Source organism: Leptodactylus fuscus, chromosome 10 (genome assembly GCF_031893055.1).
Source record: "Leptodactylus fuscus isolate aLepFus1 chromosome 10, aLepFus1.hap2, whole genome shotgun sequence".
NCBI classification, from domain to species: domain Eukaryota; kingdom Metazoa; phylum Chordata; class Amphibia; order Anura; family Leptodactylidae; genus Leptodactylus; species Leptodactylus fuscus.
The window spans coordinates 51,888,002-51,912,353 of record NC_134274.1 but is presented as its reverse complement, the minus strand read 5'-3'; the positions used below and the strand labels follow the sequence as shown (position 1 = coordinate 51,912,353).

At 39.8% G+C, this 24,352-nt stretch overlaps 1 protein-coding gene across 15 annotated transcripts in view; it reads right to left on the bottom strand.

Annotated features, from left to right (window-relative positions):
• The window catches only part of GBF1 (golgi brefeldin A resistant guanine nucleotide exchange factor 1), a 140,150-nt gene that overhangs the window by 11,852 nt on the left and 103,946 nt on the right, over positions 1-24,352 (bottom strand). For 7 of the 15 annotated variants that reach the window (XM_075258143.1, XM_075258139.1, XM_075258142.1 and 4 more), the window contains 16 exons: positions 23,896-24,132; positions 22,996-23,089; positions 22,658-22,834; positions 22,313-22,377; positions 21,857-21,980; positions 21,056-21,127; positions 18,274-18,368; positions 17,316-17,469; positions 15,576-15,798; positions 14,243-14,403; positions 13,405-13,657; positions 11,262-11,467; positions 8,023-8,173; positions 3,429-3,559; positions 2,862-2,963; positions 212-325 (listed from right to left, as the gene is read on the bottom strand). In XM_075258143.1, the coding sequence (XP_075114244.1) occupies positions 212-325; positions 2,862-2,963; positions 3,429-3,559; positions 8,023-8,173; positions 11,262-11,467; positions 13,405-13,657; positions 14,243-14,403; positions 15,576-15,798; positions 17,316-17,469; positions 18,274-18,368; positions 21,056-21,127; positions 21,857-21,980; positions 22,313-22,377; positions 22,658-22,834; positions 22,996-23,089; positions 23,896-24,132 (2,359 nt within the window). The remainder of the gene's footprint in view (positions 1-211; positions 326-2,861; positions 2,964-3,428; positions 3,560-8,022; positions 8,174-11,261; positions 11,468-13,404; positions 13,658-14,242; positions 14,404-15,575; positions 15,799-17,315; positions 17,470-18,273; positions 18,369-21,055; positions 21,128-21,856; positions 21,981-22,312; positions 22,378-22,657; positions 22,835-22,995; positions 23,090-23,895; positions 24,133-24,352) is intronic. The other 8 variants (XM_075258150.1, XM_075258141.1, XM_075258153.1 and 5 more) reach the window with 3 other exon arrangements.

The window sequence follows — 24,352 nt, the reverse complement described above, 5'->3', positions numbered from 1 at the left end:
TGAAAAACTACAGCATAACAGAGGCTGGAAAAATAATCTAAGCTGTATATTAAAATAATCTTGAAAAACAGCTGCAGTTATTACTACCTTATGTTGTGTACATCCAATGAACCCCTCCCTTACTACCACTATAAAACAAAGTATTTGCAACATGCAGAGAAAAGCTGGATGAATGCTCAGCCTAACTACATTATAAAGTGCTTATACGTACCAGTAAGTCGCTGGAGCCAGCATGCATGTACTTGTCCATAAATTCTAATATTGTTAACCACAGTGCTGCAAATGTACTAAGAGACAGTAAAGGAGACAAATGTTGCAGGAAGACCTATGGAAAAAGAGAACAATGGTTATTGCAATATAGAAAAAACACACCACAATAATAAAAGGTACAAACAACAAAACTTAGGCATCAATCCAGTAGGAAGAAGGGGACATTGCTCAGTTGTTGTGACGGGACATAAGCAGCCAACAGAGGAGTCGTACTAAAATCCTTTGCCCTGACATCAGCCGACCAGACATTATGTACATTAAATGATTGGTGTGTCCCACTGAAACCAATGAGTTAAAGAAGATATAGTTCTAAAATATATTCTAGATTTTGGCCTACAGTCTTATATAGCCCAAAGTCAAGGCAACCTCCCTACTTTATGGCTTTTTAATTGGCTGGGTACAACATGCAGTGCCCTGCTTTATCATAAGGGAAGTATGTGAGGCAGCACTTGCTTACATGGGGCCTCCATCTTGGTTCTTAGCACATATCACCTTCCTGGATGCAGCCTATAGATACATCAAAGCTCTTCAGTGCCAAAAGAGCAGAGCAATACACCTAAGAACAGCTGGCACCGGTGAGTGGACCCTTCAACCAGTCTACCATTTTCTGCTGCCTAAATCTGAGGTGTGCCCTTTAGTCAGGTACAAAAAAAATACGGTAAAATATAACCCCCATTTATAGGAAGGACTGTAAATATTATTCATCACATACAAATAAAGGAATCCGCAGACGTAAATCCATAGTGTACGATTTACTGAGGCCAGAAAGGCGCAATGCAATGCAGGATGGAATTACAGATATATTACATTTCCCAGACAATTACCTACCAATGGAACATTTTGTCCTGACCACAAATACATCATAGAGAATAAACAAGTAGCTTGGTGGTACTCGAATCCTTTTAAGACTGATTAAAGAAAGATCATTATATTGCATTAATACATCCACATTATGTTAGTCTGCAGGATTAAAGAGGCTCTACATTAAACAGGTTTTTTTTGTGCAAAGGATACTGATGACCTAATTGGTCATTTAATATCTGATTGGTAGGGTCGTGGGTTCTGGACCCCCACCAATGAGCTATCCATGGCAGCAGTTACCTCTGTTCTCCGTGTACCAACTGATGTATTTGGGCTTAGCTACAATAGTCCTAAAGTCAGCAAAGCCACTACAAGTAGGACTGAGCTATCTGTTTCAAACACCCCTTTGATTTACGGTAAGTAGTATTGGTTGGAACAGAGGAGGAAATCTGGCACAAGCAGAGTGGGGGGAATTTATGAAGACTGTAGTTTCACATGCTAGGCTTAAAAAGTTCTCTGGCTAGAATAAGTTATACTTGAATTACTAAGGGGCTGTGGGTTCCCAATAAAATTATCCAGACTCCTGAGCACCAGAAACATATTCCACAAGAATCAGGAGCTGGTGTAGATTTTACGTCTAAATCACAACAGTAGTCGGGTTAGTAAATTCCCTCCAGTGGCTTATCTAATGTCCTGCAAAAACAAAGCTTCTCAAAGAGGCAGCTAAGATTAGAAAACCCATTTTCATGCACCTTATTAGGGTATTCTGAGTTAATACAGAGGGTCCTCTGTTCAGCACCATAATTCATTGGTTAGAGTGCGTGAAAGGAGCAGCTTTTGCTCTGTAAGCATACGTTATCTCCTGCATTACGCAGACAATTTATGGATAAGAAGAAGTATTGCATAATCCTTCATTCTCCCTGTGGTGGCAATGCACAGATATTAACAAATTTCCCCCACAGATTACAGCCGACTATCAAGTGCCCCAACTAAAGAGACAAGTAGGGATTGTCCAATGTGGAGAAAGCCTTCACATCAATTTCTATGTTTGACATCTAGGCCATAGATGTGGATAAATATATTATATTCTCAGTAGTCAAAGAGCATATTGTTTACTTGATTTTATATTACTAGATATGAACACTCCTTTTGCTCACACTGAATAAGCATGTTTTACTGTAATCTGTCAGAGTAAAGAAGATCCAGCACCAAGTAGAAAATGCAAACGCTAGGTTCACACTAGCGTTCGGGTCTCCGTTCTGCAGGCAGAAGACGGAAAGCTGTCAGAGCAGTTCTGGTCGTGAGCGCCGGTGAGCGTTTTATGCTCTCCGCCGCAAAACAGTTTGTTTTTTTTTGTTTTTTTTTAAAATGAACACAGAGTACTGCATGCATGTCCGACTCTGTGTCCAATTTTAAAAAAACAGTTTCGCGGCTGAGAGCATAAAACGCTCACCGCCGCATATCTTTCAAACCCATTCAAATGAATGGGTATGAAAGAGTCCTGCCGGTTTCCGTCTCCTGCCTCTGGTTTGTGCAGGAAACTGAAACCTGCAGAACAGAGACAAGGCGCAGATGTGAACGAGCCCTATAAATAAAATACATCATTTCATACTTGCTGTGCACATGATCAATTTGACGTTTTTCTTATTAAAACCCATCCACTCATTCAAAAGGTATGACCCCTGGTAGATTATATGTATACTAGTTGGTGGCACTGGAGCATTTTCTACTTGGTGAAGATCCTCTTTAATTTTAAGCTTTATTGATATACTACACCTTATCTTACATACTTTAGAAAGCAATGTAGAGGCCCTCATTCGTGTCTCCTCCATTCCGCCTACATCAGCCGGGCTAATATTCTCTAAAAGTTTTGTTAACAGTGGAAACAGCACCTAAAAAAATAAATAAAAAAAATGGACAAATGGATTAAAATAAAACAAACCTGTATCATCTAAGCAGAGAAGTGGAAATATTATCACAATAGGTTACAATACATTCTGCATCTACAGGAAATGACAAAGCAATCTTATGTATTTCATTAAGTGGAAATGTCCGTACGCCTACTATGCCAGCGACCTACTTTTCTCCACTTATTTACAACATACGTACACTTGGCCAAGTCATGCTTGTACTATATGTGTATGGGTGGGAAACAGAAGACAGCAATTGGATAACTGAATGCTTGGCCAAAAGGTAACTCATGTTTACTACCTCAATCCTAACCGATTTAGCATCTCTGGATTTTAATCTACATTATTCCATATATTACATGATGCCACAGAGTAATTTAAAAAACTGTAATCATCTACACACGTGCGGCGACAATTGTTATCAGAGTCAAATAACTTTCATCTGACCTTGTTAAAACACGCTTCCCATTCAAGTGCATCTAAGGTCTGCAAATCGTGGACTAATAGTGCTCTTTGCAGGTATGTTAGAGCTTGCATTCTGACCTGCCGCCGAGCATCGCAACAGAGCCAGGCAATTCCTAATAAGAAAAACAACATTTTTGATAAACACTACCTAATAAAAACGGATATAAAAAAAAATATACAAAGTGTAATAAAAACATATTTGGGTCATTCCGTGTCAAGTGAACCAATGATTTTTCCCTCTATATTTTTAATTCTTTTGAGATTTTGTTATTTGGTAATAGTGTGTCAGAGAATGCAAAATGTGAAGAAAAAAAAATTCTAGAAATTTTTTTTGATTTTTAATTGATTTTCAAAGTTCAGAAAAAGTGCGAATTTCTGTGTTGCCTGCCTTTACATTTCTCCTCATAACTTAGGCTAGAAAAACAAAATAAACGCCATTCTACTCAGAACTATACAGGCTTTCACCAAATATGTCACAAGAGTATCTTTGTTAATATTTTACCCATGTGAACGCAAAATTTTAAAACGCATTTCCGAAAAAAAACGTTTTATTTAAAAATTTCAAAAAAATGCACATGGGCCTGCTATGCCCTTAGCCACATCTGTACTAAAATTCAAGTTGGGATCGCGATGGGATAATATTTTTAAATATAACTATTACAGTGTCATTCCGAAAATCTTGAATTCAGATCTGTTCAGCCTGTGGTCTAAAATGACAGTGAAGTCCATGAAGTGGTAGAAGGCGGCACAAGATTGGCAATGGATGACATAACTGGTTATGTGACCTGTGAATATGATCGGCGCTGGTGGCCGGCTACTGTACTCTCCAAAGATTGTGAAAATGAAGACAATAAAATTGACTTTTTTGCATCCTTCTGGTCCAGCACCATCCTTTTTGTATCCAAGAAAACCAGACATTTTACAAGTCAACAAAAATCAGATATTAACTCAGGTGGAGCCGAACACCATGACAGGCCGGACATACTCTTTGACACAAAAGGAAATGGCCATTGCTAGTAAGCGCTTATGGACAAGATTACATTTCACTCACTTGAAGGGACAAATTGATGATAAAAGGCCAGTAGTTTAAAAATGTCCTATTAATTGTTTGATTAGTTCATATTTTATAGAATGAGGATTTATCTACTGGACTATTTTTCTTAATAAATTACATGTTTAGTGATATAATAAAAAACAATTGTTCCATGTAGAAATAGGTGTTATAAATATTGGTTCTTGGACTCTTGTTAACATATACCGTATTTTGCGGACTATAAGGCGCACCGGACTATAAGGCGCATTACCCATGAGCGCCTTATAGTCCTGCCTAGGTCCATATATAAGGCGCACCGGACTACAAGGCGCAGCGCTGTCCGGTGCGCCTTATATGATTGAAAGCGGCGGCCGGCAGACTTTGCCGGCGGCCGCTTAACCCTCCGCTTGCCAGCCGCTTCTATTCATTTCAATGGTACGCTTCCATTGAAATGAATGGAAGCGCTCGGCACACGAGGAGTTAAAGAACTTCCTTCTTGATCACGTCGGAATAATCTCCTTACCTTTTTACCATAGCCAGCGCCGCCTTCTTCCGCAGCTCCGTCTCTGTCTTCTTTGGGCCTCATGGATGACGCATGCGCAGTCGGCTCTAACAGGCTCTCGCAGCCAGAGCCGACTGCGCATGCGTCATCCATGAGGCCCAAAGAAGACGACACGGAAGGCGCGAACACAGCTCAGGGAGAAGGCGGCGCTGGCTATGGGAAAGGTAAGAGACGAATAGTCTTTTAAGGCTATTCCGACGTGGTTAGGGGGAAGAGGTTCTTTTAATGGTAGAATCTAGAGTTGAGAGAGTACTGTTCGGATCGGCTGATCCGAACAGTACTCGCTCATCTCTAGTAGAATCTCTTTAAGCAGCGGCCGCCGGCAAAGTCTGCATGCCGCTTCCATACATTACAATGAGAGCGCGCTATTCAAATAGTTAGAGATGAACGAATACTATTTGAATAGCGCGCTCCCATTGCAATGTATGGAAGCGGCATGCAGACTTTGCCGGCGGCCGCTGCTTAACTCCTCGCGTGCCGCCGCTTAACTCCTCGTGTGCCACCGCTTCAAGCCTTATATAAGGCGCACCGGACTATAAGGCGCACTTTCGATTTCTGAGGAAATCGAAGTATTTTATGTGCGCCTTATAGTCCGGAAAATACGGTAATTAGGATGAGACTATTTAGAAAATCGCACTTGATGATATGAGCAGCTTTTTTCTTTCGGTTTGTTCAATGCATTCAGGATGAAAATGCTGGACAAGTTGTGTTCTGATGATAAGATGTATTTGTTCTGGCACTTACAGTATTTGTTTTTTATGTTTTTTTTTATTGTTGCATATAAATGTTGAATTCAGCAAGTTGTAATTTGAAAAGAAAAAAGGAAGAAGTTCACACAAACATAAAATCAGATGATTCAAGGCTTAAAAAAAAAAAAAAAAAAAATTGATCCCAATTTGGTCCCAAGTTGAAAACCTGTACAAATATAACCAAGAACACAAGTAACACAAATGCATTTTTTCACAATTTTAAAACATACGTTTTTTTCACAATTGCGCATCAAAATTTTGAATTTGATTTCTCCAAAACAAAATATAAAGAAACATCGTCTTGTGACATATCAAATGAAAGCCGGTACCGCTCTGAGAAAAATGATGCCTCTCCCACCTATTTATCTTAATTCTAACCCGAGATATGTTAAAAAATGTAAAGCCATACCAGGCCAAAATTCACACTTTCAAAACTTTAGAAGTCTATAAAAAATTAACTGATGAAGAAAAAAATTCAAAACTTTTTATTTGTAATTAACTTAAGTTGTACTTCATAAAAAATAAAAATAAAAAAAGACGTAAGGTAAAAAAAATATTCCTATTTGGATCACTTGATATGGAATGACCCATTTGCCACAAATACATAAAATTATACACAATTTATTTAAGGGGTTTGACACTTCCGGACCGCCCATAGACTATATACGTCCAGAAAGTGGTTGCCTTGTTCTGACAGGACATGCAGGAGGCTGTATTCCTCCTGCAACTGGGGCTAGTGTACCAGCCCCAGTTATAGGAGAAATCAGCCTCCAATACAGAAAAAAAAAAAAAATGGTCAGATGACCCCAATGGTCTCTTATAACCTTATGGGGACACCATCTGGAAAAAAAAAAAAAAAAAAAAAAAGTTTTAAAAAAATGCAAATGAAATAATAATAATAATAATAATAATAATAATAATAATAATAATAATAATAATAATAATAATAATAATAATAGTAATAATAATAGTAAGATACCCAATAAAATGCCGCTATTAAAGATTATAGCCCCACCCCCAACATCATGCAAAATAAAAATTACCATAATGGAGAGGAAAAACTATTTTAAAGTTTTTCAGTGATACTTTGTGTTATAAAAAAAAAAAAGTCAAAACCAGACAATTTCCTCCTATTTTGTTTATATTTTCCCGAATATAAAAAAAAATTAAAAAAATTAACACAGAAAATAAAAACAACAAAAATAAAGCCCTACGTGTCCCCGAAAAAAAGACGCAAAAATTAGTTGAATGAGCTGTATGAAAAATGTTACAGCCCTCTAACCTGCACATACAAAATAAATCTAAAATGTGTCTGGTCCTGGACCACAAAATGGCCCGGTACTGAAGTGGTTAACACCATAAATTGAGAAGGTCTGCTGTCAGTATATAGTGTTGGTCCAAATTTCAGCTGAATGGCTAATCTAAGCCTGACAGTCTAATGCTTCGTTCACACTTGTGCTTGGTGTCCAGTGTATGCATTCAGCCGGGTTTCCATTTTGAGCCCCGGCGAAACTGGACAGGTGGACGGAAACCCAGCGGTCAGCTTTACAAACCCATTCACTTTACTTTACAAACCCATTCACTTGAATGGGTTTGTAAAGGTGACCGCCCGCGGCCTGTCCATGCGGACAGTTTTTTTTGTTTGTTTTTTTTTAACCCAACAAAGTCAGACATGCAGGACTGTATGTCCGGCTACAAAAAAAAAAAAAGAAAAAAAAAAAAAGAAGGTGTCCCACGGACAGGCCGCAGGCGGACTTCTTTTAATCTGCTATATTCAGCATATTTTTCATCAAAGACCAGGGAGTTTAGGTCTGGTTCCGACCCCCAGGTCAAGTGATTGTAACCTCCCTGACCTCCAGATGACTCCACCCCTTCTCCCGATCTCACAGATTTATCTGTGCTTGGGGGCTGGTTGACCTTAGTAAAGACAAGACAGGACAGAGATCAAGAGGCGACAGAGGTGGAGCGACACAGGGGTCAGGGGCTGGTTTCAATTACGTGTCCATGATGAGAAATCTGCAGGATAGAGCAAGGCACATTTAGTAGCTTTATGTAATCTGCTCATCAGCTATGACAGAATAGTATTACAGTTTTCACTTTATTGCCATTGCAATATTAGTATTACTATTTTACAGCCCAGTGTTAAAGAGTACTGAAACTTTACCATGCAGAGTTATATATGCAAGATTTGCCCAAACCCTACTGCAGTTTATAGATCGGGACATAACTCACCTTGTAGCAATGGACACCAACAGTTTGACCACAGTGTTCTGGAATCTGCTGCGATTTTCTCTCCTGCAGTCTCTAGGTGGCGCTGTTCCTCTGCCCAAGAACTGTAAATTGTGGCAGCCCTTGTGTGAAGTGTGTGCATCAGATCAAGCAGCTAAAATGAACAAAATGATGTGAAGCGATCTTTGAAAGTCTTATATAGTTTTTACAGATTGTACCCAGCCACGTATTCCCCCACAGTACAGGTATGCCTCATCTACAAAGTCAACATGTGCACTCCCCAAAATTACACTTGATGTGCAAAGTCTTACTTACGGCCTTTTCTGGACTATAAGAAAAGGTTGAACGATGTTTAGATGGAAGAAAACAAGAATACAGAACACATTCTGCATCAGGTACATAACTAGTTTAAACAGTGCAACAGCAACTATTCCTACAATAGGTCACAACTGTGCCGAGAGTGAGAAAACCTGGTGCATGTCTAATGCAGGCCATGTCCTCCTCCATGTGAAGGAAGAAAGGGAGCACAGAAACATTGTCAGAAGAGCAAAGCCCGCTTACATATACGAGAGGTAGAAACAGGGATCCTTCACCAGGATTTACAGGTAAAGTTTCAGAAACAAAAAGACTTACATGCCGTTAATGGATATTACTACCAAGTGCTTCCTATACTGCAGGTACACATTTTAAGACTGGACTGATCAAAGTTCTCTCTGAAGCCAGACAATGATATTCTATATAATGCCCGATGGAGGTGCCATAGCTCTAGTAAGAGCAAAGGAAAGCATACGTCTTATTAGATTCCAATTCAGATTAGTCTTTGCATTTGGAGGAAACACTCTGGCAGTAAAATGAAATTTTACTCTTAGCGTTTAAAGGGCACCTCTGATTATTCAACATGCCTTTGTAATAAAACTTATTACAGAAAATGCCTCTCTCTCCTTATTACCCATCTACTCCACTTAGTCACTCAAGTCACTGATAATATATGAACCCTGAGAAATCAGATTACTGTTGCCTGTAGAAGTCTATGGAAGAGGAAGATGATGGATGATGATGAAGCAGGAAACTAGCATTCACAATAGAAATATATAAAAATGTCTCCCCTATGTCTCTGTAGCATATCCTCAGAAGTAGCAGCCGCGAGGACAATATTATACAGCAGTACGGAACAAGGTTATTATGTCTCCAGCAACTTACTAAAGCCGTCAGCAATTACTGTCTCTCTGCTTCTCTCTCACACTACTAAAAATTAAAGGGATTCTAATCATTAAAATAACATTTTTTTTGTCCCTAACACGTAGGAATAGCCTTAAGAAAGGCTATTCTTCTCCTACCTTTAGAAATCTTCTCCGTACCGCCAGTCGGTAGAAATCCCGGTTTTCTTCGGTATGCAAATGAGTTCTCGCAGCACTGAGGGTGGTGCCTGCGCTCAAACAGCACTGGGGGCAGCCCCAATGCTGCGAGAGAACTCTCCAGCGCTGCCTCTCTCCTTCTGGAACGCCTTCTCCCTGCGTCTCTTTCCGTCCTGGGTTTCAACCTTCTAGGCCTCATGCAGAGCCGACTGTACATGCCCACAGGCCACAAAAAAATGGCCGCTTATAGCCCCCAGTGCTGCGAGAGAACCAATTTGCACACGGAAGAAAACTGGGATTTCTACCGAACGGTGGCGCAGAGAAGACTTCTAAAGGTAGGAGAATAGCCTTTCTTAAGGCTATTCCTACATGTTAGGGACAAAAAAAAAAAATCATTTTCATGATAGAATCCCTTTAAATGTGTCTATTCTCTGGAGAGGGACTGTATCAGTGAATTGAAAGCGAGTGCCCAGTACAGGAAGAAACTGGCAAAAATAAGGATGTGGAAATTTCTATTTTTGGGGGAGAAAGACATTACAAATTTTTTTTTGTTTTTGTCATTCATTTACAGAAAGTTGTTGATAAATGGTGGTAACCTTTAATCTGACTCATATCAAAATGATGCGTCAAAACTAAGCTTTGCTTTCAAACAGATTGAAATTCTCTCTCCCCCATAGTAAAACAGCATTTTTATATGGCAGCTAGTCATAGCTCTAAGAGAGAAGTCTTCTTCTTCTGTTGTTAGAGGAAAGTTCTAAGTCTGAGAGACGGGAATTATTCCAAGGGGGGAGGGGGTATCTGCAGAAATGTCTAAATATAGAGAGCACTGCATACCATACCCTTCTTGTGTTGCCACCTTGTGTATGAGCAACATCTTATAAAGGGGAGGGGGGAATCACGAAAAACTCATAAAAAGCCATAGCGATTTGAAGTCATTCCATGTCCATCTCTGGGACATTATAATATACAGAGCTGCAGTTAGATCTGGTAGATCACCATAAAATTAAAAAGGTAGACTAAGGTTTGATAAACAGATTTAGGATATATTGAGTGTAATTAAGAGGCTTTTAGAAGCAGAACCACAAATTTTATGAGATTGATTCATCCTGCAACAGAGAAATGGAAAAGCTTCCCGAAGCTTAAATTTCTCCTTAGAGATACAATACTGGCTAGAGTTTTGCCAACAGCACGTGACTATTCTTCACCATATGAGTGTCCAGATTATTAAATCTGAAGGAACTTGCTTTCATGAATGGTGTGCATCTTTTAGGTAAATTGTAGTTGAAGACAGGTATATGGTGGTAAAATTTGGTTCAACTGCTGTGGAGGCCAGTGCATTTCCCAAGGTTCTTTGTAAAGGTGTCTGGGTTGCACACAAATAACGTTCCCTCCTCTACATATAATGCAATACAGTCTTCTCCCGATTTCTAACGTGTGTCGAATGGAGTCAGATATTGTGAAGTCACCAGGAACTTTATCGCCCAACAAGAGTGAGGAGACGGGACACCCTTGTTGTAGTGGAATGCTATGGATTAGAGAACATTCGATGGCTAAAGCCACCATAAACTGTCTATAAAGTAGGGAAATCCAAGTAATAGAGTTGGGATAAAAGACGAATTTCTTGGGGCCCTGAGTAAGGTAAAGCCATTCAATGAAGTTGAAAAGCAATGGCGGCATCTATTTTGCAATTTAATAAATGAAATCCATCGTATCTGGTTCTTGAATGCTCGTGCTTGGTTAATCATATAAGTGATGTGAAACCAATGATTTGACACAAGAGAAATGGAAAATAATTTTTTGAAGAAATCACTTTAGTCCTTATTTCTTCTCATTAATTCAGGACAAAAGGGGAGAGATGTAGGAGGAGGAAAGGCCTGCCATACTTACGTCGTGACTAACCTGTAATGACACAGTGTGGTAACTGGCGGGCACACTCTCATCCTCCTCATCATCACTATGTGAACGGTATTGGCGTTGATTGGAGACTCGGGAGCGACGCACAGGATTTTCCTTCTCCTTACTTTTCTTCTTGAAGCGATTAGACTTGCTATCATACTTGTGACTCTTCGCTCTCTTCTCTTGTGTTTTATACCCTTTGAAAAAAAATGTTCTTGTCAATTTCAATCAACTAAAAGACTGGAAATAAATGGATGGGACAATTGTAGCAATTATATACATAAAAAAAATATATGAGCTAAAAGAGATACTCTGCAACAATTACTGTACAATACGTTAACACTGTGTGGAGGACCGCTCAGGTAGATGCTTGTAGCAGTGCAGGAAACAGGGACACAGACACTGAATTGCACACAGGTTCAGGCTTTATTCACATGTAGCGCATACACTGCTTTTGCAAAGCCACAGAATAAACAAAACAAAAACCTTCTCGGCTGAGAAAACTAACTTAAACGTAAGGAAACTTTCCCTGACTATACAGGAGACTGGCCACCAGTCTCCCACCTTAGCAACAGCAACGGGTGGCACAGTACCTGCTTTGGAGGTCCGGTCTGGACAGGTCAGCTCTGTCAGTGTGGTGCCACCCTGCTAGTCTTCACACTCCGACTGTTATTAGGGCCTAATTAGTCAGCTGACCTCCCTGGTGTGAACCTTTATCATACACCCTTTATCTGCCTGGCTGGGACATACCTGTCTTCCCAGGCCACACCCTTCAATCTCTCACAACAGTTTTATGCCGCCCCCCCCACCCCCAAAATCTCCAACATTCTGTGCACTTGTGTAGATTTAAGATACAGCAATTAATATCATATTTGTGTTAGCAATGGTGTCTCCATTTACTGCTGTCAGTGCTAGTCCAAGACCGGCACCTCAAATTCAGGTTTGTGCTTGACATAGGATTATCTTATGTTGGCAAGAAATCCATGCTGTCTGTGAAAGGGACTGGCTGACTGCCACAGTGTAATAGCTGTGTAACACTTCTTGTCACGGCTTACATACAGAGCGTGAAGAAGGCTGACCTAGCTGTTATTGCGAGCCAGTCAGGCAGTCGACTTCACACACAGGACTAATGATGTGCCAAGCAGAGGTATAACTAGAAGCTCTGGGTCTCCAATGCAAAACCTGAAACAGGGCCCCCGCTTACCAGGTGCTATGACTAATACTGGTGTCTTATGGAGGTCTTTGGGCCCCTTGACCTCAAGTGTAGTAACTCCTACCTTTGCACCCCTTATAGCTATGCCTTTGGTGTCAACATTATGGTTTAGGTGCGAATCAAAGTGGGAGATGGGAACATCATTGTTAGGCCCCATTCATACGATGCGCGGTATGGAATACCTTATTTCTGATTCTGAAGCCGCGTTAGAATAGAGCCAAAATGCCCCGGCCACGACTGTCGCAGCTTCTGACAGTCCCGACTTCCTGCTTCGGAGTAGGCCCAAATGAATGGGCCTAGTCCGGAGAGTGCTGCCGCGAGGAGGACGCCGGGGTCTGAATCAGCCACGGAATCCGCCTGAAGAAAGAGCAGCACGCTTCTTTTTGTGTTGCCGCCTCACGTAAAAAAGTAAGCTAGCGGTCTACATAGACCTCTATTGTGAGGGAGCGGATTATGACATAGATTCAGCGCCAAAATCCACCCCCTCTTTCCCAGTGTGGACGAGCTCTAAATACGTTATTAAGTGCTAAATATAAAAAGTAAATGTTTATTATGTGCCACACCTATGAAAGATTAAAAAAAAAAAATTAAAAAATAAAAATGGTGGTGGGTATGGAAAATCCCTTTAAACCTCAATCCTGTAGAGTGCAACATGCAAAGTGCCCACACAGCATAGAATACAGGCTACAAAATTAAACTGCAACTTGAATTATTTGTACAGTGCAACTATTACCATTATTTCTAATAAACCAAAAAAATCCTACTATTCCTGCCTGTACAGAGAGGATTTATAATTTTAGCAGCACCTCCAAGTCTTGACCAGACAATTGAAATATTGTTATACCAGACTGAACACTTACATATGCCAAAAGAACACAGGTATTTGGTCTGTTAGAAGGAAGTAGTCTGAGCAACACTTACACACACCTCCATTAAGACTCGCCTCTACAAAGACCCGAATTGTCTTCACGCACAACTCAAAGTTCTCTGGTGTGACATGCGCAGCATCACGGACAATGAAAGACAAAGATTCCACAGTTTTCATAAGGGATTTAGTATCATGGGGGCCGAAGTCCACACCAATTGTTAGGCTGTACTGGTTTACTGGAGTGTTTATTCCTGGCTTGTTCATGGCTGTCGTCATTTTAGAAGAATCCACATCTTCCTTTCCAACCTGTATAGAAAGATAACACCACTCTCACATTAAACAGTAAAGAAGTAAGTTTGCTTTCAAGTTTGTGTAGCATTTCATTAACCGTCCATTCTTCTGCTTTAGCAAGAGTAACAAAATACAACTAAGAGGCATTTACAGTAATACCAAGTTATAACCTAACTTATAAGTTAATCAGGGGGTTCTGAGGATTCCCCTAACTGCAGCCAGGAGGAGTTGAATGAAGCTTTAGTCGCACATGCTCCCTGCTATACCTATCAAAGTCTATAGCACTGACCATGAGCTGCACTCATCTGGCTATTGTTGGAACACCCCTTTAATAGCTCAGTAAATTGCAGTGCAGATGGAATGCAAACTAGTTATGAAAAATACTGCTAAACCATTGTCCAAGCTACCCGCAACAAATAAAGTATAATACAGGCTTCGTTACAATGCGGGGCATGACTAAGTAAATGGTTGGCAAGGACGTCATTATACACACATGTACAATGTAGGAAAATGGCTGACTGGGAAAGGTATTTACCACATAGAACTACTGATAACACTACAAAGTATGTGATGTTTGAAGGGCACACACGATCTGCTTACCACAAGCCAGCCACTGTTAACCATATCCACATCGGTGACTGAGCGATGCATTTTGGATTGCTTGCTGTGCTCTGTGTACACCTCTGAATCTGAGGTATAGCCACGATCCAAGCTAACATCAGTGGTGTGATAAGAGGAAACCTCACTGTCAGACTGAGCACCTAGAAAGGAACATACATTTGAGTTGAAAACAGTCACGTTTTTCAGATTTACGTATATCAGATACAATCAAGGAGGGAATGGTGATGGCTTTAGGACTACAAAGCTACTTCTCTAGCAGCTGGCTGGTGCAGCCTATTATTTGGGAGTAACTAATATGATCTCATAGTTCTCAATCTGTAATACCTGTGGTTTACACATGTACATTACAGAATTACAACATAGGAAATATGCTGAAAAAGGGGTCTTGCTATGTCAGACATATGCCATAAAAGACTTCTAGATGTGGGTCCGAGCTCTAGGACCAGCAGCTCGAGAATAGGGGCTATGGACCTCATCCCACGGCTGTTAAAATTGTACTGCGGCTCTCTCAAAGTCTATGGGAGTTTCAAATTCAGCTTGCACAAGTCTGTCATACAGATGACTGGCAAGAGATTTACATGTACATCCACCTCTCCAATATCAGCGAGCTATGGGATGAGGTCCTACAGATGGCTGTTGGCCCTAAATTTAGCACCTGAAACTGTAAAGTACTTATGTCCTATCATATGGATAGGCCATAAATGGAGATGGAAAAACCTTTTTAATTCATTAGTACTACAATATCAGAAGACGGGAAAAAGTGGTCGTCAAAAAAGCCTAGATATTTGCCAATTTTACAAATGTCAGAAGATATCAAGAAAGCATTGACTGAATGTTAACGTGCTGTAGAAGTACATAATGTTTCCTTATATTTATACATCTCATAAATATGATCAGATAATCTCTAGAAGTTATTGTGATTAACAGGGAAAACACATGGCAGACCTCCTACATGATCCTGAGCGGATTTCCATAGTTAATTAGGACTCTGGTCTAAGGCGGCTTAGAGTCTCCGCACAGACAGACTTGTATTATATTCTTTCAGAAAACAGAATTTTGTGGAGCGGTGATAAATATCTACTTAATGAAATGCTAGTTACCTCTCAGGCACACCACTACCTATGATATAAAAACCCAGCATGAACATTTCGGCTGTAAACATGAAGAACAGCTGAACCGTTTTAATTTTATTAATGGACTTAAGCAGCATATTTATTTTCTTCATCTGGCCTTCACGTAATTCAGAGCCGGCATAAAACAGCTGCTTATCTCTCGAGGCATTGAATTTCATTAAAACACATCCTCCACGTACCTGCATCATTATCGCTTCTGGTTGTGACCTGTAGGGCAGCGGGCGGCTTCACTCCTGCTCCAATGCACTCCAGCAAACAGAACAGAGTGTACCAGTCGTTGCTGGAATGGATGTTGGCAGCATTGGTCTTTAGCAGTTCATGAAGGCCAAAAGCGACTTGTCGACTCACCCTGGATAGGACACTCGGCTTCATCATTAAAAGTATACGGAGGGAAAGGAGAACCTGCAAAACAAACAGGCTTTTAAAGAGTTTGTGCAAAAGCTTTTGTACATGTAACATAAGATAATCCTTTAATAGTTCCACCATGGGGAAATTCAGTGTGTTACAGCAGCATGGATAATACAGTAATATATTACAAGAAGGAACACATACAAGCTCATAGCAGATAGAAGATACTAGGAGTCATAACAACTAAGAAAAAGAAGGACTCAGGATCATTTAGTTCCCTGTGCGGAGTGATCTTCGCTTAGCCTGATGTTGATTATACAGCCTGCCCACAGTTGGGAGGAAGAACATCTGATAGCTCCTTCTCACACTTGGGGTGAAGCAGTCAGTCACTGACAGTACTGCACAGTGCTATCACTGTCTCGTGCATGGGATGGGAGTTGTTCTCCAGCATGGAGCGCACCACGGAAAGTATTTTTCTATCACCAACTACCTGTACTGGATCTAGAGGGGTCCCCAGGACAGAGCTGGCCCTTCTAACCAGCCTGTCAAGTATAATTATATCCCTGGCTGGTATGCTACTCCCCCAACAGGCCACTCTGAAGAAGATGGTTGATGCCACCACAACATGCATATTTTAACATCTTCTAAATAGTCAAAAAAAATTTTTTGCGTTTTGGACAATTTCTCTTTTTCACTAGGCTGCTTATTTTTAGTCTCACGGTATTATTTTAGAATGCAACTTTTCTCTCAATGCCTATGAATTTTATTAATACATAGCACCATGCTGCTAAAGTGTGCACTGACAAGCAAAATCTCAATAGCCGCGCATCAATTATTTATATACTTCATCCATAAGGTCTCAGGGTACACAAGGAAAGAATTTGGTTTCCATGCTGACATTCATCCAAGTTGTGGGATGGATGAATCAAAGCTAAAAAAGCAGTGTAGATATTCACCCTGGTGCTGACTTTTTTTTTTTTTTTTTTATAGCCAGAAATCATGGTTAAAATATTTGGTTAAAATAACTCTGGCCTATGGATTCATAATTTCCTTCGAGAACCAAGATCATGACTTCTGAAGACTACAAATGCGTGAAGAGCAGCACATAGTGTAGTGTGTCGTAATGAGGTTTGTTAGGGCTCTTTCAGACGACTCACCAAAGAGGATATGAAAAAAAATAAAAAAACATGCAGTGGAGTAGCATCAGTGCGCAGTCTGAGGAAATCTTACACTATATATTTAATATCCTTTACTGCTTTGTGAAAATGGATTAAAAAAAAAAAATCACACAGGTTTTAGCTATTTTCCCACATGAATGGAGGGCTCGTGTGAAAAATGCAAAGTAATGAAATCAGACAACACGGACTCCTGAAAGGTTTCTTAGTGCTAGATTTCACAAAAACATTCATACAGTATGTACAACATGACATGGAATCAGAGGCTCATGGTAGCAACATGGTCATTATTTCATGACTACAGGTATAATTGTGCTTTTTGTCAACACAAACATCATCTTCACCAATGACTCCACGATAGTTAGTGCTAAGTCCAAGCCTGCTATTGCAGCGTACCTGTGCACTGATATCCTCACGCCGCAATAGTCGAATAGCAAGTCGCAGCAGTCCCACCACTGCACGCTCAACAAGGAAACAATACTCCACAGCATGAGCGCAAAGATGGTACAGGTGATCACGCACTACTTGCCAGACACAGCCAACACGGTCTCTTCATTAAGAAAAGAAAAAAACCCAAACAATTAAAAAAGAAAATAAACATCCTCAAATTAAGCTAGTTATAATAAAATATGCACACGCAATATTTCATTACATGAGGTACAGGATATAATACTTTTGCATGTCACACTTTTCAGATTTTTGTTTAAAATTTTGAAAACCAAGTATCATTTTCGTTCCACCATAATTATCTGTTACTTTGTATTGGTTTATAACTTGAAAACTCAAAATACATTTACGTTTGTGGTGACAAAATATGTGAAAAAGTTCAAGGGGTATGAATAGTATTGCAAGCCACTGTAGATATTCAATTATTTGGATATTCAAAATTGCTTAGTACAGACAACTAAAAATGCTGAAAATAGTATTTGGTTAAAATAACTCTGGCCAATGGATTCATCATTTCCTTCGAGAACCAAGATCATGAAACAAATGCCAAGGTTTTCAATGATCAGTACAATGCCATTAAAAAGGGTTGTGTGATTTAGGCTAGCCCAAGCAAAATGCCATGATTAGGATTACAAGACCTCCTCATGTTAACACCCTGGTGCGGAAAATGAAGCGCGCTTGGTCCTTGTTCTTGGCTGGAGAGCAGGGTGTCTTATAGGGTAGATCAGTATTATATTACTGGTAAACAGGAACAGACATTTAAAAAGTGCACCTGACCGTTTATTATGCTGCCCTATATATGGGGGTGATTGGGGGAAGTGCTCCGCCCTCCGGGTTATCTGTGAGTACAATTGTTAAGTCACTTTTTTTTTTTAAAGAATAAAAAACAAAAAACTGCTTTTGTCACCTATTTTCAAGCACAATTCTCAGGAGCATTTCAAGACAGAAGGCAGCATCTTCTTCATCATATGTCTCTTCATCTGGAGTCACAGATATGAGTGCCTAACAAAAAAAATCAAATACAATTAAAGAACTGCCCTAACAAAATTAATCCTTGTATTATTTAAGAAAAGAACACAAATGGTTACAATAGAATTAGGAAAAATATTATTTGCACAGACACAGGGCAGTAGTGTTGCAAGGTGTCTGTTGGCAACAGAACGCAATGTAAAGGCATCTACATATAGTCTGATGTAACTGCACGCTTTGATGACCCAGCCTTGTACATTATGTGTAATAAGCACTTCTGAGGAACTTGGCATGGATAAGAGACTAACAATGTGCTGTATATTTCCAGGCAGTGTTAATAGTGAAGCGAAGTATCAATTGTTGACAGTCTAGCTGGGCTGTAAGGAACACCTCTCGTGATCGTACTCATCAATAGCCCTGCACTGTCAGTGGGGATGTTCCTTACTGCCCAGCGAGGAGTTACCAACTCCAGCTCCAAAATAGAATGATTATTTTATATTAAATTATACAATTATTGATACCGTATATACTAGAGTATAAGCCAACCCAAATGTAAGCCGAGGCCCCTAATTTTATCACAAAAAACTGGGAAAACTCATTGACACAAGTATTTTTTTTTTTGGCGCCGCCCCCCTGAGGGGCTTGGCTGCCTTGATGCAGTGCTCCAAGCTGGGAGCAAACTTTTCTTTCCTTTTTCACTCTTTTTCTCTGTATCTTCAAGAATCCGGTAACCAAGCAATCTAGCACTATGAATTAGCAACTATAAATCGAATGGAAGATCCTGTGGAGTATTTTGTTCCTTTTGTTTTCCATTGTAAAGCATGGACAATGACAAGACCTGGTTCAGCTGGTTTCCACATGTGCCTGTTACCATCCCCCCAGCTATGACAGCATGGCTCACCATGTGGCATGGAGGAAAACCTACATGGAAGTGTGGACTTCTTCTTCAAGGAGATGACTTTTGGCGTCTATTGCTGATGCGTGAAGATGCCTACAGCTGACTGGTATTTCTTTCTATTACTGTGGACACGTGGGACTCTGTTACAGCCTGAGAACCTACCATCACCCACCTACCCCAGGAGTTATGGAAGCTTGGCAAGAGAGCAGCACCATGTATACCTGGATGGTCTCTGACTTCCTTGGGGCAGTAAACACTGTGGTAAGGAGGCGGAGGACGGCTTGTGATGAAGGACATTTGGGGCATTTTTTGTGGTTAAAAGGACAATAGTGCTGATACAAGATACCAAACTATCAGCTGTGAGCAGGAGATCTCACTACCTACCAAGAACTACCACATGTTATCATAATAGCTGCATATGTCCCCCACCTCTGCAAAAATTTCTGCTTGTTATATCTACATGCTGTGACCCCCCTCCTCATGTCCTACAACCAAGTCGGCTGTATTATTATTATTAACATCAATCCGCACAGAGAACTAAATGATCCTGCAGTGTGTCTGTGTTTCTTTCTTTTTTAGTTGCTCTGATTCCTAGGATTTCTCTGCCATGAGCTTGTATGTGTTGCTCTCCTGTTATATACTACTGTACCATCTATGAAACTGTATCACTGAAATTTCCCCATTGTGGGACTATTAAAGGAATATCGTATCTTATAAGCCAAGGGAGAGAAACGCAGCAGCTACTGGAAAATTTCAAAAATTAAAATGGTCTGAGTTTTTGGGCGCAGTAGTTGCTGAGTGCTGGGAAAGGGGAGGGAGTGTTTTGGTTGTCTGTCTGCCCCTTCCCTGAACTTGAGGACTTGTTCCCCCCCACACACACACACACACACACTTGTAATTCAGCCTGGCTGACTATAGGGTATCTGTAGTGCTCAGATTAACCCCTTCCCAACAGAACAGGAGCACTGCAGATACCCTATATTCAGTAGACCGGGCACTTTCAGACACAGGAATACCTAATGTGTATGTGTTTCACAGTCATTTTCTACTTTCATATGTATTCTAGGAAACTGAGTGACTTAGAACTTTTTTTTTTTTTATTATAGGCTTTTAAAGCTTCTCTTTTTCTCCCCCACTATTTTATGGGAGATTCTATACATTACTATTGTGACTGGTCGTAGACACTCTCTCCCCCTCCCCCCCCAAAAATAAATAAATTGTAATATATATATATATATATATATATATATATATATATATATATATATATATATATATATATATAATTTTTTTTGCGTTTCACTCGAGTATAAGCCGAGGGGGGCTTTTTCAGCACAAAAACTGCTGAAATACTCGGCTTATACTCGAGTTTTTAGGCATTTTAAAATTAGATACATAGTTTGGTTGCATATTTACTTTTACAGGAATCCAATCATTATAATTTTACTGACTTAGAAGCCATTTGTAGAGTTGGAACCGGAGTGGTTTATCCTACCGACTCCACACAACCCTGGCAGTAATAGGTCAATGTATGGAATTGGATAGAAATCTTCTGCATGTTTATTACTAGAGATAATTGGTGCAGTGCCCATGTAACTGACACCGCTGCCCTCTTGTACAATGCCTGAAATTGGAGGGGGGGGGAAAAAAAACAAAAAAAAAAACACCTCATATTCCAGCTATCTACATATTTTAATGCACAATTTTTAAAGGATCCCATAGGGCTCTCATCAAGGAAAATTTTTATAACGTGTCCTTACATACATTCGCAAGAAATAAGGTATAAAATGCAATTGATACAATGAAAAATGCAACCATTTACCTTCATAAGCTCTTGCAGGGATTCTAATTGGAGAAATTTGCTCTCAGTGATAAGTTTTTCTGGATAACACAGCTACAATGAAAAAAAGCAATCAATTTAAAAAAAACAAAAAAAAAACATGAAGAAAACCATTTCAAATGATGAAAATTAAAAGGTGATTTCATGGAAAGTAAATGAGCACTTAAGTGTGTGTGAGACAAGTCAGCTGGCAGTCAATATACCAACTTATCAAGGCATATATAAGCAAATGTATGACTTGTATGATGCTGAAAGTTTTAAAGGAGGCATACCTAACCTACCAAACCACTTTGCACATAGTGTGGGCATGTAAGAACAAAACACCATATTCGACCACTATAACTATATTAAAAGGGGCGGTCACATTACCATTGGAGTCTACTCAGCAGTGTCCGTGGCTATTGTTCCGTACAAGATTTTAGCAACGGACACTAGCTGGTCCGTTTGCAATTTCCATTAATTTCAAAGGGATTTTATCTTGTGTCCTTTAATGTCAGTTTACAACCATGTCTTTTTTCAAGCGGACAAAAAAATCCTACATGCAATGGTTTTTTTCTTTTAAATTGGACACCTTCATAACGGAATTCAACGGTAATGTGAATCCTGCCTTATTTTGCAATATTTCCTCAGGGAGGGCCATACAGGAGAATAGACTGATGTGTGGAAAGCATGTATGTCTGATAAGTTATATAAAAGTTGTTTTTTATATATTTGAGTTCACTATTGATTTATGCAAAGTGTGCTGAAAGGTCATTGACCACTTAATTTACAGAGTAGCATTACCTTAATACAATCTAAAGCCATCTTCTTTGCTTCTTGGTTTTCGGTAGAAGGTCCTCTTAGACTGGACTGCTCTGTGCCACTGAGGGTCAGCCAGCTGACAAAACTCAAGACTGTAGATTCCCCACTATAAAAAAACAAAACAAGACATACTGGATTAAAGGTAGGTTTACCTCCGATGTATTATGGAGTTCTATATTTCAATAGAATTTTCTTAGACTAGACATCCTACGTATCTACATTAGTCAGAGTGAAGATCCATTGCACGAGTGTACAGTCAGAGGCAATGCATAATACATTTTCCTGTAATAGTACTAGATCTACTAGGAGTGGGTTTTTTTTTTTTGGGGGGGGGGGGGTTTAATACTTAAACTACACATATAATACTGGAAGATTTATCTGGAAACAAATTTATTTTGTAGAAGAGACCTCTAGTATGACTTATTAAAATTCACATACCGATTTGCAGGGATTTCCTCCCGCTGAAGGGAAATCTTTCCATTGGGGTCAACAAAGTCTTCAACCTTAAATTTTTTTTTTATAGAAAAAGCAAATAAATCAATGTTGCTGCACTCCACTTATAAGCACAATGAGTAATGTTGTGTGTTGCTATTTGTTTGGTAACTTTTAACACTATAAACCATCTCCTCACCGTCAGAACCGCGATCCACATAGACTGCAGTATATCAACAGTTAAACATCTGAAATTAGAGTTTTCTGTGCTCGCCACCATTACAGTATTTCAGGGGCAGCTATTAAGGTCCCACTGACAAGTGCAAAGCCGCGTGTATAAAAACTGCTCACCTCAACCATAGCTTTAGGCAACAGCTCAGCCCGGAACAACTGTAACATTGAGTCCATTATGTTTTTCCATCCCTCTCTCAGAATATCGCCATGTCGGTGGGCAAGGTGGAAAACTGTTTTGGCTGCAATCTGTGCCTTAGGATTGCTACCAAAAACAGTGGGCAGATTCTCTACAGCCTGAAAGAAAAACAACTGATGAGCTGAATTGTTGAAATGTCTAGAATATCTGGCACTAATATATGAAGAAACGGAGAGAGAATATATAACAGCTATACAGGATACAGAGAGGATGAAGTACATGCAAGTGTGACCTGAGGGGAAAAGCATCACAACCTTACCTCACTGCTAAGAGTTGTAAACTTGCAGAGGGAAATGATGAGATTGTCAAAAACATCACTCAGCCCATAGTGTGCAGATATCATTGCGCATTTCCTAAAATAATGTTATAAGAGAATTTAGCACATAAAACAGTGAGTAAATTAAAAATAAGAAAGTCGTGGCCCTTTGTATCCAATAAACTATTCAGATCATATTTTATGCTAATATAGGGAAATCACACCAAATCTATCTCTGAAAGCACCATGTGCATTTCACATATGTTGCCAGTATTACACACTGAGTAAATGCAAAAAGTGGGAAGAAATTTGTGTGTAGAGTTTAACCTATAGCTGCAGAGCTCCTAGTGAAGCTGGGACACTTACAGTCTACATAGTACCTTGAAAACTTGTATATATGGACCGATGTTTCACTTTAAAGGATTTTCCCCACTATTAACACTAATGCCCAATCCACAACGATAATATCTATTTATAGAGCGCCAACATATTCAAGGAATAACTGACTGATCAGTGGAGGTCCAACCAATGGGACACTCAGTCATAAAATGGGGTCAACTACCCCTTGTGACTGCAGCACTGGAGTGCATGGTCAGCCACTGCTCCATTCACTTATATGGGACTACCGGAGATATCTTGAAGTCCCGTGGAAGAGCATGTACATCTCTCCATTTATATGGGGCAAATGCCCCACAGTTTTGTGCACAGTGAGGGTCTAAGCAGTTGGGACCTCACCATATTCCCTATTCTGTGTATAGTGAAAAGTGTTAGCAGTGGGAAAACCCTACTGAGTATTTATCAGTGGCTAGTCAAGTGCAATATCAAAAATACATAATGTAGTTAAGGTTAAATAAAGAATTTTAATAATTCTTATGATTTTAGAAAGGAAATCTAAATAGTTACCTAAATCCAGATATGGCTTTTTGAATTATGGTCTCCTCCATACTCTTGTCAAAAACATATGACAAAGCCGCAATCGTCGGCCCCCAGGTCATAGTAAACAGATCGTGGTCATAGCTTCCAGGTGTGACATGCAGGAAGATGCCTTCAGGTGTTGCACCCCTGTGCAGCAGCACATTCCACATATAGTTCTCTTTGACCAGCCCTGTTTGTTCCTCGGGCATTACTATTTCTTCATTCCTAAAGAGGACAGGCAACATAAAGACTGTAAGGGTTCTCTAAACCTTGGCACTCAGGTTACATGAGAAAAAAAAAAAAAGTCACTGTCAACTTAGGTTATTAGTTATTTTATTGTGTTTGCTAACAACCAATATGGCTACTATAAGACTATGTTTACAAGCTTGAAAAGGCCTGAAATACATTCCAAAATTCATGCTACAGTTTTCATCAAAGATTTTGC